The sequence below is a fragment of the Hydra vulgaris genome, chromosome 05, assembly GCF_038396675.1.
Source record: "Hydra vulgaris chromosome 05, alternate assembly HydraT2T_AEP".
NCBI lineage: Eukaryota > Metazoa > Cnidaria > Hydrozoa > Anthoathecata > Hydridae > Hydra > Hydra vulgaris.
This window is the reverse complement of record NC_088924.1, coordinates 37,369,813-37,385,128: the sequence shown is the minus strand read 5'-3', so window position 1 is coordinate 37,385,128 and position 15,316 is coordinate 37,369,813. Positions and strand designations below refer to the sequence as shown.

Sequence of the window (15,316 nt, the reverse complement as noted above, 5' to 3'; positions counted from 1 at the left end):
GCTTTGAAGGATCAAGAATTGTTGCTGAAGACAACATACTGAGGTCTTTTAAAACAGCATTAACAATAAGACATGTATCTTTGTTGCTAATTTTGCATCGATCAACTGCTTTACATAATTCCTTGTACTTGTTTCTGTTCTGCACTGATACTGTCTCTTCCTCTGATGTATAATTACTTTCGGACGTGTTATGCTTATCCTCATCAATATCTTCCTCAGTTTCATATTCAACCTCTTTTGACTGTGCTTCATCACACACTGATTTCATAAATTTGCGTTTTTGTCTCTTTTCCAGTGTTGCTGTCATTTCTTTGTCTACTCCACCAATTATCATATTTCTAACAGTTTTCTGGTCAACCCAGAAATCCCACTCTATCAATGGAATTTTATTTGGCAGTGGGCACGTGCATAAGTTTCTATCTCTAATGCCCGAATCAAAGCATTTGCAGGTACAAATGTCAAATAAATGCTTAAAAGAATTCAACTTCTCAGTGAACTTGTCTGATGTTCTTTTTGCATCTGAATATTTTTCAAGTGTATGTACTTTATCCATAAGTCTTCTAATCCTAATGATTGTGCTATTCACTTCTATTGTGGGAATACTTGCTTTTGAATAAACACATTTCACTCTGTCTGCTAAAATTGAATATCTTTCTTGCAAGCTAATTTCTAATACTGTTTTCTGATTATAATAGAACACCTTAATAACGTCTTCATATGATGGGATTTGATTTTCAGGAAGATCAACTAACTGTCCAAACAATGGATGTTTAGTTGCACTTCGTGTACACATACTATCCATATTTAATATAATTTGTCTAAAATAATAAAAAAAACTACAACAAGTTATGTTTACAATAAATAAAAGCTGTTAAAACAATTTTTCATAAGAATTTAGTCAATAAATATTCCAATATTTATACAGACTATAATATGTTTAGCCCTCTCATAAATAGGCCTAAATGTTAAATGAAGTGATCTTTCTACAATCTAAACTATAGCCTACTGTAATAATTTTAGAGCAAGATAACACTTAACAAACAACTTAAAAGATTGCAAGTTATATGAATCAGGAAAACAAGATAAAGAAAGCGAATTCCAAAAGACTGATGTTTGAAGGAAAAACTAGATGAATAAGAATTTTTGGAGTAATTAGGAACAGTCACAGTAATAGGATGAGACTTAATTGAATGACGAGAAACACAAGAATCAATTTTATTAGATAGCACAAAAAGGCTAGCTCTTTAGAGCAGTGCCCATTATAGTATTTATAGAAAAAGGAAGAGAAACAACATTACAATGATGTGTTTTGAGGTTGGCTGCAAGAGCAGGTCCAACTATGTTTACAAATTTCTCTCAAACATAGTGACAGTATTGTCACATACTGTATATATATAAACATATATTTTTTTAATTTTACATTGTGTTTCCTCCTCAGAGCGACTCTTCAGAAATGAATGTGGAAATTAATAAATATCACTTTATACCAAAAATTAAATTACATGAAGTCATAAATGTCTTAACTACTGTAATATTTCACACATTAGTAGAGTTTCACATATCTGTGGAATATGTCGACACTATAAAAAATTCTTTAGATTTGTTTATTTCTGTTTTTTAATATATATATATTTTAATGGAAATTTTTATTACTGTTTTATCAGCTCAAATATTTTTGTACCTTTTTAAGAGAAACTTTTCAAGCATTTAGAAATCAATTTGGATATTTTATTTAATAAACATTCTAGATTCACATGTGTAATTATTTCAAATTTTTCTTGTATGCATAATATACTCTTCTTGGAACTGTTATTATATGCAGGTGCTATTTAAGGAGGATCAGGTCAATATAAAATTATAAATTTTTTTTAATCTTTCGACTCCATGTGTATTTTTACAACATATTGTTTTTTAAATTCTATTACTTTTTGAAGGATTTTAAATAATGATTGTACATTTATTCAATTTGAAATTAACCCCTCATTAGCGGCAGATATTTTAGTTAAAATAGTTGTCATAAGTGATTCTTAATGAATCCTGATTTCATAATATCCATAAATTCAGTTCTACGTTCTTAATTAATATTTAGTTATATATTTTTATAGATTATTCATGCAGTTATTGGAAGGGAAAAGTACCTCGACAAGGATGGCTTTACCTCTCCATCAACCATCTATGTTTTTATTCGTTTTTACTTGGAAAAGAGGCTCGTGTTGTCATACCTTGGATTGATATAATAGTGAGTTTTTTTATGAGTTAAATTGTTTTTAAATAAAATTGATAAAGTAAATATAAAAGCATTTACGGTAAGTTTACGGTTAGTATATATAATTATTTAGCTAACTACTGATTGGTTAGGGGGGGCACTTAAATTATCAATAGTTAAATCAAAAAATTATAATTAGTGGTTGAGTGCAATTGTGGCGTAGGGATAAACCATTTTGGTTATAGGTTGTTTTATTGTATTGTATTTTATTGGTTGTTTTTAGGCATTTTTAGTGAAGACTATAAAATATTTTAAAAATGAGTTGTGGGTAATTTTAAGATTGTGAAAAGGTACTGTAAATAGGGGAATTTAGATTAGTTGCATTGATTGTGTGTAAAGTATTTGGTTTTAAGGTTATATATATATATATATATATATAATATATATATATATATATATATTTATATATATATATATATATATATATATATACATATTTATATATATATATTTTCTGCTTAACATTATTAACATTACCTATCTACCGTGCATGTGCAATAGCCATAATGCCATTTTCTTATTTAGATATGACATTTTGAAAGAGTTGAAGCAACTTTTTTATAATTGGATGCCTTTTCTGGTATTAACCATTATTTCAGGTTCATAAAGAAGGTTGTCATCAAAGGTTTATCTGCCTCTTCTACCTTTACCCACAATTAAAATGGAATTAATAGGAATTCCTTTTCCTAGAAAAGTTGCCTTTACCAAGGCTGAAGGACTTTAGATAACAAGGTGTTATGAGTTATGTATATAAGTATTCTGGATAAATATTGTAAATAGTATGCTGGAAAGCGGCATCTGTTATCCCTATTTTCAAAAATTCTGGAGAGCGATCTGATTCGTCTAACTACCCTCCCATTGGTCTTCTACCTATCATCAGCAAGGTTTTTGAATCTTTAATTAACAAACACTTAATCTCTCATCTTGAATCTAACAACTCGTTCTACAGCTGATTTGCTAACAGTAATAACTGATAGGTTTTATTGTGCATTAGATAAATGTGGAGAGGTTAAGGCCATCACTCTTGATATTTCTAAAGCTTTTAATAAAGTTTGGCATGCTGGTCTTCTCCATAAGCTTTCTTTTTATGGTGTATCGGGTAACGTCTTTAAGATTATGGCATTGTTCACTTATGATACTACCATTTATTCTTGTCATGATAAGAAACCAACACTTTGATTGCTTGGATGGGGCTTTTGAGCTTGAAAAGGATCTCACTTCTGCTATTGAGTTTTATCTGAATTAAAGTTCACCAGCCACTGTGAGCCCCATGCTCATTACTGCATGGGGCTCACATTGGCTGGTGAAACTCAATTTTTTTCAATCAATCATTATTGCAGTTTAGATCTTCCTATATTTATGAACGGTAATGTACTCGAGTCATCTACCCTTCAAATGAAGGGTAGATGACTCGAGTACGATACCGTTCATAAATATAGGAAGATCTAAATTATTGCAATAATGATTGATTGAAAAAAATTGAGTTTCACCAGCCACTGTTAGCCCCATGCAGTAATGAGCATGGGACTCACAGTGGCTGGTGAACTTTAATTCAGATAAAACTCAATAGCAGAAGTAAGATCCTTTTCAAGCTCAAAAGCCCCCTCCAAGCAATCAGAGAGTGTTGGCTTCTTAAAATTTTCTAAGGTTAACTCTTACTTCTGATCTTTCTTGGAAACCATATATCAAATCCATTGCAAAATTAGCATCTGCTAAGGTTGCATCTCTTTATCGAACTCAACACTTTCTTACTCCGGATTCTATTCTCTATCTCTACAAATCAGGCTTTGTATGGAATACTGTTGCCATATCTGGAGCGGATCTTCTAAAGATGCCCTTTCTCTTTTAGACAAGGTACAAAAACACATTGTAAACATAGTTGGACCTGCTCTTGCAGCCAACCTCCAACCATTATCACACCGTCATAATGTTGCTTCTCTTTCTCTTTTCTACAAATACGATAATGGGCACTGCTCTAAAGAGCTAGTGTCTCTTGTGCCATCTACTAAAATTCATTCTCGTGTTACTCTTCATTCAATTAAATCTCATCCTTTTTCTGTGACTGTTCCTAAGTGCTCCAAAAACTCTTATTTGTCAAGTTTTTTTCCTCGAACATCATTTCTTTGGAATTCACTTCCTTCATCTTGCTTTCCTGAATCATATAATTTGCAATCCTTTAAGTCCTCTGTCAATCGTTATCTTGCACTACAATCTTCATCTTTTCTCTTCCAGTAACTTCCAACTCTAATTAGTGGTTGCTTGTAGCCTTGTTGGAAGCAAAGATGTTGAAAAAAAAATAGTATGCTTTATGTGGTTTTGGTTACATTGCTCATTGTGAGACTACTTTGAATTCAGCTGTTTTTACTTTAAATTCAGCTGTTTCTTCTTTAAATTTAGCTGTTTCTCTAAATTCAGCTGTTTCTTCTTTATATCTCAGTGTTAATGGCTATTGTCCTTTGATTCACAAAGACTCCAATACTCTAATAATACTTTGTCTGAGCATAAACTTGCTTATCAATTCAACTATTTGTCTTGAAATCAGGTTTGAATCTTCCTAATGGCATCTCTGGGTACTCATCCTGAATATCATGGCTCTGATCAATCTGGTACTTGTCAAATTAAAGTCTAATGATAATGATATAAATAATGATGATAATAATGAACATAAGTTAAAGTAAAATTTTAATCTCTTGCTCAGACAGTTAATTTTATTTTACAGGCAACTAGAATAATTAACCTTTGCTCTTTGAATTGTGTTTTGTCTTTAACCCTAGGTTGTGCTTAGTTTCTACTTGTTCTCTTTAATGTGTTTCATATCATGTTATAATATCGTTTTAGCTTTTGTCTAGTACTCCTACATTAGATTCAGCCAATCATCACACTTCATTAGATTCAGCCAATCATCACACTTCTTTTACTTTTACATTACTTTTGTGCTGACTGTGCAGATTCTTTTTATGAATTTCATTGGATGGTCCTTGGGCTAATGTCTTGATCTCTCTGTTGAAAGTTGTACCTCTTATTTAATCTCCTTGAGACCTGAAAGCTTTCATTTCTTTATGTTGGTTTTGAGGCAAACTTTGCTCTGCCCCATAGTTTTTTCCTTCCCTTGCAGCTCCTATTTCTAATTGCATTTTTTTTTTTTTTACCTTTTCCTAAAGAATAACTTTTTTGAGAATCTTTTTTTTTTTACCATTGGAAAAATTGATGCAAAACTGTTTTTTTTGAATGAATTCTGGTCCATTATTCTCAGATTTTTTGTATTTTATCACAGAAGTTAAGAAGATATCAACTTCACATTTTATCACAGAAGTTTCAAGCGTTCACTTAAAATCCCTCATACATGGATCTGATCTTTTTACGTCTCCCAAGTATTAGGCAAAAATATTTGCAAAGTATTTTTTCTCTAATTCATCTTTTAAATTGGATGGCCTTTTCTTTTCGTACCAAAGAAATAATTTAATTCACTGTTAGACATCCATATCACTTCCGTTTTTGTTACTAAAGTTCTTTCTCACATAAAATTCTTCTTGCATTCATTAGAAGATTCCTGTCATAGTATCACAAGAATGGTTTTTTTTTTAGGGTGGTACCCTAGCAGTTTCATCTTTTTTCCTTTGTTGTTTATGTCAATGATCTTCCTGGTAATATTATCTGTAAAGTAGAGATGATATTTGCAATATATATATGATAAATGTAACTCGGAATTAAAATTTACACAATTTTCAGAAATGAATAAGAAATAAAGCTATTAAAATATGTTTTGTAGATATATAGTTTTTATCTAATATTTATATTATATAAAAAATTTTATTCATTGAGAATAAAAACATCTTTGTTGTTGTTGTTTTAATTGCAAGAAAATAACAAGCTAACTGGGTATGGAACGAAGTATGGAATTATTTGATATGTAAGAAACCTATGATGGCACTTTGTATGCTGCTGTTTGAATGCAATGAATTAAAGTAATTGCTGAAATGCAGAGAATAAAGCTACTAATTAATTAATTAATTAATTTTTATAGTTTTTATATAACTGCTTATTCAGTTTGAGGTGTTCACTAAAAATAAACAAGATGCAATAGATGTTTAGCATGCGCAACACACTGCAAACAAGTGGCAATAGAAACGTGTACTATGTAATTTATTGTTGAATAATAAATAAATTTCATTTCCAATGTATTGTAATGTAAGATATGTATTCCATGTAAACTTTCGAAAGTATTGAATACAAAAGTTATTTTGGGCCGTATATTTTTTATACTTTAAGGGATCAAAACTATGTTTATATTAAGATTATCAAAGATTGTTATTTTCAATTTCAATTTGACAATTAGGTTTGGCCAATTCAAGGAAGATGTGAAAGTTTAACCCATCTTTACATAAGAAGTTTGAACATTTTTAAAAACAAAAAGTTGAAGCAAATTTTTTTAAATTGGTTATTTTTGCTTTATCATATTTTATTTTAAGATGACCAAATTTTTTTATTAAAAATTTTTTTTTGTATATATATAAGAGTTTGGCATTTCCAGGCATTAGTGAAAGTTTTTGAATGGAAATTGAATTTCCATTGAAATTTGTTGTTTTAGGCTGAATTTCCTAAGATAATTTCTTTTTGAATTGTTTTGGGAAAAAAGTTTGAATAAAATCTGAAAAACAACTTTTTTCATTTTACATAAAATTACCCATTATTGTTTTTAATGCTAATACTTTCATATGGGTAATTCCATGTTAAATGATTCAGACATTTTTTAAAGTATCACCATATATCTCAGATTTTGCTGATTTTTACACAGTTGAGAGTACTTAGTAAAATAAGAATTCCTTGAAAATTTTAGCTTCTGGCTCCAAGAAGATCCTGAAATATGACCATTTCACTTTTATCAGATGTAGGCCAGGCCCCTCTTGTCCCTTCCCTTTCTCTCTCTGCCCCTCTTGTCCCTTCCCTTGTCCTTTCCCTTCAGAATTGCAACGTTTGTTTAGAGGTTTCTAGTTACATAACTTTAAAAATATTTAATCTTTTTATTTAAAAATTTGTACCTGGCTATTTTCAGGGGTGGCGAATCCAATATAATGGTCGGAAAGTTCAAAAATTATTTTTGAGTACCTGTATTTATCAATTTAAATAAATTTAGGTAATTTTTAATATACCAGATTTTAATGCTCTAGAAATCCATGTGGCCTTGATGATATCAAAAAAAATTATTACTTATTCTATATTCATTGATCAAAAAATACAAAGATTTTGATTTGCAAGTATATGGATTTCCTTATATGGATAATGGGGCACAGGGTCCCAACTTCTTTGTAGCGGTGTATTGCAATTTATTTTTCAATACTTTCTAGACTAGCTTGAACTCATAAATTTCTGGCGTTTCTTTAGTGCCGATGTATGAGTGTTTAAAGGTGTTTTTAGGGCCCAATACACTAGGGAACAGGGGGGGGGGGGGCTAAGTCATGGGTCCACTTTTGTTGTGGAATTTTGTAATAGATTTTTCACTACTTTGCAGCCAAACTGAAGCTCTGAAAATTTCAGCACTTGTGTAGTCCTGATGAGCGTGTGTTAAAATTGTTTCCAGGGCAGATGACCAGATAGCCGGGGCACTGGGGGCCATGCCCCACTTTTCTCAAAAAAAAAAATTTTTAATTTGCATTTTTAACAAAGTAAAGATAACTTTGAAAATATTACTTTCAAGAAATTGGTTTGTATTTGCTCCAACTGGTTTTTGAACATTCTGTGTTCAATGATCTTTCTTAAAATGTTTTAAGAAAGTACATATGTCTATAAGATTTTTGATTTGCAAGTATACAGATTAAAAATATTCATCCAAGAAAATCATTTTAACAGAATTTTACATTGAATAATATAAAACTTTTTGAATTGAAAAGAAAACAGACAGAACAACATTGATCTGTCAAAGAACAACAATTGAAGAATATAAATTGATGTTATCAGAGGCAATAAACAAACATTGCAAATGTCAAGCAAGATATCTAAAGCAACAAAAAAAGTTGGCAAAAGACTGCTGTATTGTTGTGCTGCACAGTATAAAAACCACAAAAACTTTTACAATATCTGTTTCCATAAAAATGATTTTGACATTGATTTTTTGCATCAAGTCATGGTAAGTCACCATGTGATAATATTGGCGGCACTGTAAAACTATTTACTGCAAATGCAAAAATGTCTACAAAGGCCCATAAATGACCATATTGTGAATTAAGGAGATTTGTTCAAGATTGAAAAAGAAAGACAGAATTACGTACCACTTTGAAAAAACCTTTTCATCAATTTAACCCAGAATCTATAAATACTGTTAGCTTTAGAATCTATAGATACTGTTAGATTTTAATATAACAGGCATGTTTTCTTATTCTGGTATTCAAAGTGTTCAACCTAATCAGCAAATTAACACAAATACATCGAAATTTGGTGAATTAGTTCTGTGTAAGTATGATACATTTCATTGATTGGTATGATAAATGAAATTGACAATTTTGAGCAAGATCTTATGGTAACATTTATGCATCCACATGGTCCTTTTAACAAACTTTTCAAGCCACCTATAGCAGATGAGTGTTGGGTTCCAATTACCAACATAATTTGTATCATTAATGCAGCTGTAACAACAACTGGGCGTATATATACTTTGACTGTTGATGCATCTAACCAAATCTTAACACAATCTTGATATTTTTTTACTTTATATTTTTGTATTTGACTTTGTAAATAATTAAATAAAACAGAACAAGTACAAACTAAAAAATTTTTTAAAGACAATATTTTTAAAGTTATCTTTTTTTTTTAATTAAAAACTTTTTAATTAAATTTTTTTTGAGTAAAGTTTTTTTTTGAGAAAATAAGTGGGCTTGGCCCCAGTGTCTTGGGCCCTAAAAATAACTTTAACATGCACATACATTGCCACTAAAGAAATGCCAAAAGTTCAAGCTAGTCTAGAAGATACTGAAAAATCAATTGCAATACTCCGCTACAAAGAAGTAGGGATTCGGTGCCCCATTATCCATATATAGATAACCATATACTTGCTGATCAAAATCTTTATATTTTTTGAAAGATCAATGAATATAGAATGTGTAATTTTTTTTTGATATTATCAAGGCCCCATGAGTTTCTTGACCATTACTAACAGGTAAATAAAAATTGCCTAAATTTATTTAAATTGATAATTATAGGTACTTTAATAATAATTTTTTACACTTCTGATCATTTCATTGGATTCATCACCCCTCAAAAATACCCAGCTACAAATTTTTAAGTAAAAAGATTAAATATTTTTAAAGTTATGTGACTTAAAACCTCCAAGTAAATGTTGCAATTCTGAGGGGACAAGAGGGGCCTGGCTGATATCTGCTAAAAGTAAAACTATCATATTTCAGGATCTTCTTGGGCCAGAGGCTAAAATTTTTAAGTAATACTTATTTTACTAAGGACTCATAACTGTATAAAAATCAGCAAAATCTGAGATGTATGGTGACATGACCTGGGTCATTTGACATGGAATTACCCTTATAATAATAAATAAAATATCTCTTCTTTGTTCGAGCAAAGATCATCAAGGTAACAATCATATGGGTATCAATTATTTTTTTTATTTTTTTATATTCTTATGCTCAATAATAAAAAAGAAGCCATTGTAAAATGTTAAAATTTAAAGATTTTCTACAAACTTCACTGTTTATTTTTTTCCCAGATTTATTTTTAATAAATCTTGGTAGATCTTAATTTTCTTGTGTGATAAAATAAAGTTAAAAATTCTTTGCTCTGTTTTAATTTTTTACTAGCTTAATGCACTTATATGTGATTACCTAGCAATACTTTTTACTATAAATTATAAATGGTTATAAATTTTACTATAATACTATTCTAATTAAAAAAAATTTTTATTGCAGAGTTTAGAAAGAACAAGCGGATTGGTTCTTCCAGATGGAATTAAAGTTGTAACAAGAAATGTTACTGTAAGTTAGAATTTTTTTTTAACTTCTAATCTAAAAACATATCTTTTAATTAGTTGGTAATTAAGTTGGTTTTTAATTAGTAATTAAGTTGGTTTTTAATTAGTTGGTAATTAAGTTGGTTTTTAATTAGTTGGTAATTAAGTTAATTTTTGATTAGTAACTTTTTATGTCAATCAAAAAAAACTAATCAATTGGTCGTTTTGTAATTTTTTTAACTTTTTTGGAATACATTTCTTTTTTGTTCTAACATTTCAGCATCTGTGCATTAAAATACAAAAAAAAATTGTTAAAATTTTATTTTTAACAGAAACTTAAAGTTTGAAAAATTCAATCAAGTTTTTTTTCGAAAATTTTGTTGAAAATAAATAAATATTATTTTAATTAAATGGCATTTGGAAATTTACTTCTGGCAAATAAAATTTTTCCAGAAGTAAATTTTAGGGGTGGGAGTTAAGGTTAGTTTTAGTCTAACTGAATTTAGTCGACTAACTTTTTAGTCTAACTAAATTTAGTCGACTAACTTTTTAGCGTAACTAAATTTAGTCGACTAACTTTTTAGTCTAACAAAATTTAGTTGACTAACTTTTTAGTCTAACTAAATTTAGTCGACTAACTTTTTAGTCTAACTAAATTTAGTCGACTAACTTTTTAGCGTAACTAAAATTAGTCGACTAACTTTTTAGCGTAACTAAAATTAGTCGACCAACATTTTAGCGTAAATAAATTAGTCGACTAACTTTTTAGTCTAACTAAGTTTAGTCGACTAATTTTTTGGTCTAACTAAATTTAGTCGACTAACTTTTTAGTCTAACTAAAATTAGTCGACTAACTTTTTAGCGTAACTAAAATTAGTCGACCAACATTTTAGCGTAAATAAATTAGTCGACTAACTTTTTAGTCTAACTAAGTTTAGTCGACTAATTTTTTGGTCTAACTAAATTTAGTCGACTAACTTTTTAGTCTAACTAAATTTAGTCGACTAACTTTTTAGTCTAACTAAATTTAGTCAACTAACTTTTTAGCGTAACTAAAATTAGTCGACTAACTTTTTAGCGTAACTAAAATTAGTCGACCAACATTTTAGCGTAAATAAATTAGTCGACTAACTTTTTAGTCTAACTAAGTTTAGTCGACTAATTTTTTGGTCTAACTAAATTTAGTCGACTAACTTTTTAGTCTAACTAAATTTAGTCGACTAACTTTTTAGCGTAACTAAAATTAGTCAACTAACTTTTTAGTTTGACTAAATTTAGTCGACTAAGTTTTTAATTTGAGAAAAATATATTGTTACTTTTACCCAAAAAATACTTTTTTTAAATCTTGTTATGTGTTAGTTGTGAAGTGGTTTGAGCGCCATTTTTTTAATAACAAATTGCTGTAAGTTACAATTTAGATCTCCATGGCATCTTTTTCAAAGTTGATTTTCAGAGTTTTTCAAGTTTTTGGAGAAAATTTTTTTTTCTTAAGTTTGCGAGATATACACTTGGAGTTTTGTAATAGTAAAAAAACTGTATCCAATTACTCCCCCCTTATTACTAAGTAACTTTCAATGAAAAGCGGTTTAAATCTGGATTTAAATCGCTTTAATTAGAAATTGAGATTGAAATCTCAATTTCTAATTAAAGTGAACCTTAAACTATTAGAAAAAAAAATGGTGCCATATTTTTGAAATGTGTTGTATGCAGAAGCTTTTTCGGATTTCTTTTATATAATACCAGCAATCATTTTTTGAGGTAATAATACCTAATTTATTTTGTTCTACACTCATAAAACGCAGTTTTTACAGTGACGACAATATGATTGTAGTTGTTAGTAACAATTACACAATATAGAAATAATAAAAAACATTAATTGCGTAACAATTTGTTACGCAATTAATGTTTTTTATTATTTCTATATTGTGTAATTGAATATATATCTTGTTCAACTCTCAATTTTTATTTTTTTTAAAATTATTATTAAAATGCTAATAACTAATTATGTATTCGGTATAAAGTATCAGCTGTTTTTGGCGGAGTTGTTCTACTAACAAACCAATTTTTATTTAATTCAATGAAAGAAAATGTGGGGCAATACTAGGTACAAACAAAACATTTTTATTACCTAATTGTCACAAATTATATTACGTATTTTAAATTTCTTAAAAACAATAAATTTTAATGAATGTCTTTAAGTTGATTTATTTGTCTTAATTCATATTATGTTCATATAATTTCTCAACACAACAAAATTTAAGGAATGTCTTAACTGACACCTCAAAGTAATGGTTTCCCGCTATATATTAGATAAACCGTTATTCTCAATTATATATTTAAATTTACTTTAAGAAATTGCATTTTTAAACTATGTCGAAAAATAATAGGTCTTCTCCAATTGAATATGCTGCTCCAATATCTGATTTGATGAATCTGACAAAGAAAAGATTGGATAAAAGAAAGACTATAGATGAACAAAACCCTGCAGATCATAACGATAGCGAAAGAAGTTCAAGTTTTTCATCCGGTCAAACAGAAATTGAAGTTGATGCTCAGTCCATTGAAGCAGCAGCTAAAACTACATACGAATATTACTCAATTGATGAGGAAACATCAAAATGGATATGCAATCAATGTAATAGTAACAGACCTAAAAAGTACTCTTGTAAAACATCAAAGAGTATATTAGATTACCATCTTGAACATGATCACAAAATAATAACGCCGAAAAAAAAACGAACTATGAGTGGCTTGTCAAAAGGAGTTAGCAATAAGATTGATAGAGCTCTTTTAATTTTCATTATTGCCTGTTGTCTTCCATTTATGTTGGTAGAAAGTAGTGCATTTAAAGAATTTGTTTTGTGTTTAAATCCAAAGTATAAAGTGCCTTGCCGAAAAAAGTTAAGATCTCTTTTAACTGATTTATATCGAGAAAAAGTTGAACTTTTGAAATCAAAATTATTATCAATTAAAGTTTTATCTATTACTACTGACGGATGGACGTCCTGTCAAAACTATAGTTATATCTGCAACTGCACATTTCATTTCTGACAAAACAAATTTCATCAGTTTTTGTTTGGGCTTTGCATACCTTAATGGCCGCCATGATGCAGATAATTTAAAAGAGGCTTTGCTAAAAATCGTAAAAAAGTTTAAAGTAGATGATAAAATAATGAGTATAGTATCAGACAACGCCAGTAACGTACGCAACTGTCTAAATTCTTTAAAAGTTTGTTTAAACATTCAACCAATAAGATGCATGGGACATGTTTTGCAATTAGTTGTTAAAAATGTCATAGATTTAGTTGAAGAAGGTGAAAAAGATACTTCGTCTAAATTCTTTTTCATTGCAAGAACATTAACTAAGTGCAGGAAAATTGTTACATCTTTCAATCATTCTTCTCAACTTAATGATTTATTAGAGGAAAGTCAAACACGACAAGGGGTCGAAAAAAATCACATACTTCATTTGATTCAAGATGTGAAAACTCGTTGGCACTCTACGTTTCTCATGGCAGAGCGAATGCTTAAGCTTCACTCCTACGTAAAAGATATCTTTAATTCGAAACAACATTACAAAGATATGAGAAAATATTTACTCGATGAAGATGAAATGGTTAACTTAAAAGAAACGGTAAATGCTTTATTAAGCTTTAATCAAGTAAGTGTTTTACTATCTGGCGATAGGTATGCAACGTGTTCTTTAATTATTCCAAGTATAAAGTACCTTGAGATGCAGCTGAGTAAGAATAAAAGTGAGACTCCTCCTTTAATTGTAATATTGAAATCACATTTGTTAGAATCTTTACAAACTTACAAAGATTCATATGAATTAGAGAATAATTCCTTTACATTGTGTGCCACTTTTTTGGATCCAAATTATAAAAGTTTTTAATTCTTTGAAAAGTGCGAAAAAAAGAAATAGTTAAAAATTGTGAAAGAATTTTTGTCAGATTTTTATCTCGCAAAAAGAGTTGGTGAAATAATTCCAATTAAAAAGGTGACAAAGGAATCAAAAAAATTTAAGTTGTCATTTGAGGATGAAGAAAATGATTCCGGATGTGATAGTGACAAAAATGTAACCTTAGATTTAAAAAAAGAAATCAGTGAATATATAAGATTGTCAGTGCACGAACAAAATGTTTAAGAGTTTTGGCATCAAAATCAATATGTTTTTCCAATATTGTATTGCATTTCAACGATGATTTTATGTACACCTGCTACCAGTGCACCAAGTGAGCGCCTTTTTTCTGACGCATTAAACAATTTGTATACTAAGCGAAACAGGATGACGGCTGAATGTTTTCAAATGTTTTTGTACGAAAATTTGGAATTTTTTAATTTGGTTAAAAATTGGTGCAATTTAATCAATGTAATACGGAAATATCTTGTTGTAATAATTATTTTTGAATTTATTTTATTGTTCTTAAATAAAAACTTTTAAATTTAGAACTTGAAATGTTTTGTTTTAAAACAATCAAACAAGGTTGCAACATGTTTAAAAAATGATTTTATAAAGTTGTTGCTCTCATGTTTGGGACAGGGGGGGGACCCCAGAAACTTGAGGGCTTTTATGTTTCCAGGCTACAATTATCGCAATTTTTTGCAAAGTATCATTATCCGATTTTCAATTTTGTTTTTAGAAAAACCAATTGCTTAATTAGACTATAAAACTAAGTGCAAAATATGAACGTAGCAAGTCTTCCCGATTCTATGTTATTTAAATTTAAGTTTTTTTACATTTGTAAATGTATTTTACATTTTCATGTATTAATTATGACCCACCCAAGTTTATATTTCATAATGAATGATTTCATTAACCTTACCTTTTCTTTATAATTCTACAAAAAATGGCGTCTTAAATGCGGTTCATTTAAATTGATATTTCAAACTTACTTTTTAAATAAGATTGCTTCTAGTTAACTTTAGATCTTACTTTTCACGCTAAAACTCTTATTTTCTAACAAACTATCTACTCCAGCTTGAAGCAATTTAAAGCCAAAAATTGCTGCTGCCTAGTATACAGCCATATTTAATATAATTAAATGAGTTTATATACGACTAAAAATTAAACTTTTGATACAAAAAAAACAACTCTA

General features: G+C 29.1%; 1 protein-coding gene across 1 annotated transcript in view; it reads left to right on the top strand.

Annotated features, from left to right (window-relative positions):
* Window positions 1–15,316, top strand: part of LOC100214544 (TBC1 domain family member 9) — a 90,709-nt gene that overhangs the window by 26,737 nt on the left and 48,656 nt on the right. The window contains exons 7-8 of the mRNA XM_065798088.1: window positions 2,106–2,239; window positions 10,177–10,242. Coding sequence (XP_065654160.1) covers window positions 2,106–2,239; window positions 10,177–10,242 — 200 coding nt within the window. The remainder of the gene's footprint in view (window positions 1–2,105; window positions 2,240–10,176; window positions 10,243–15,316) is intronic.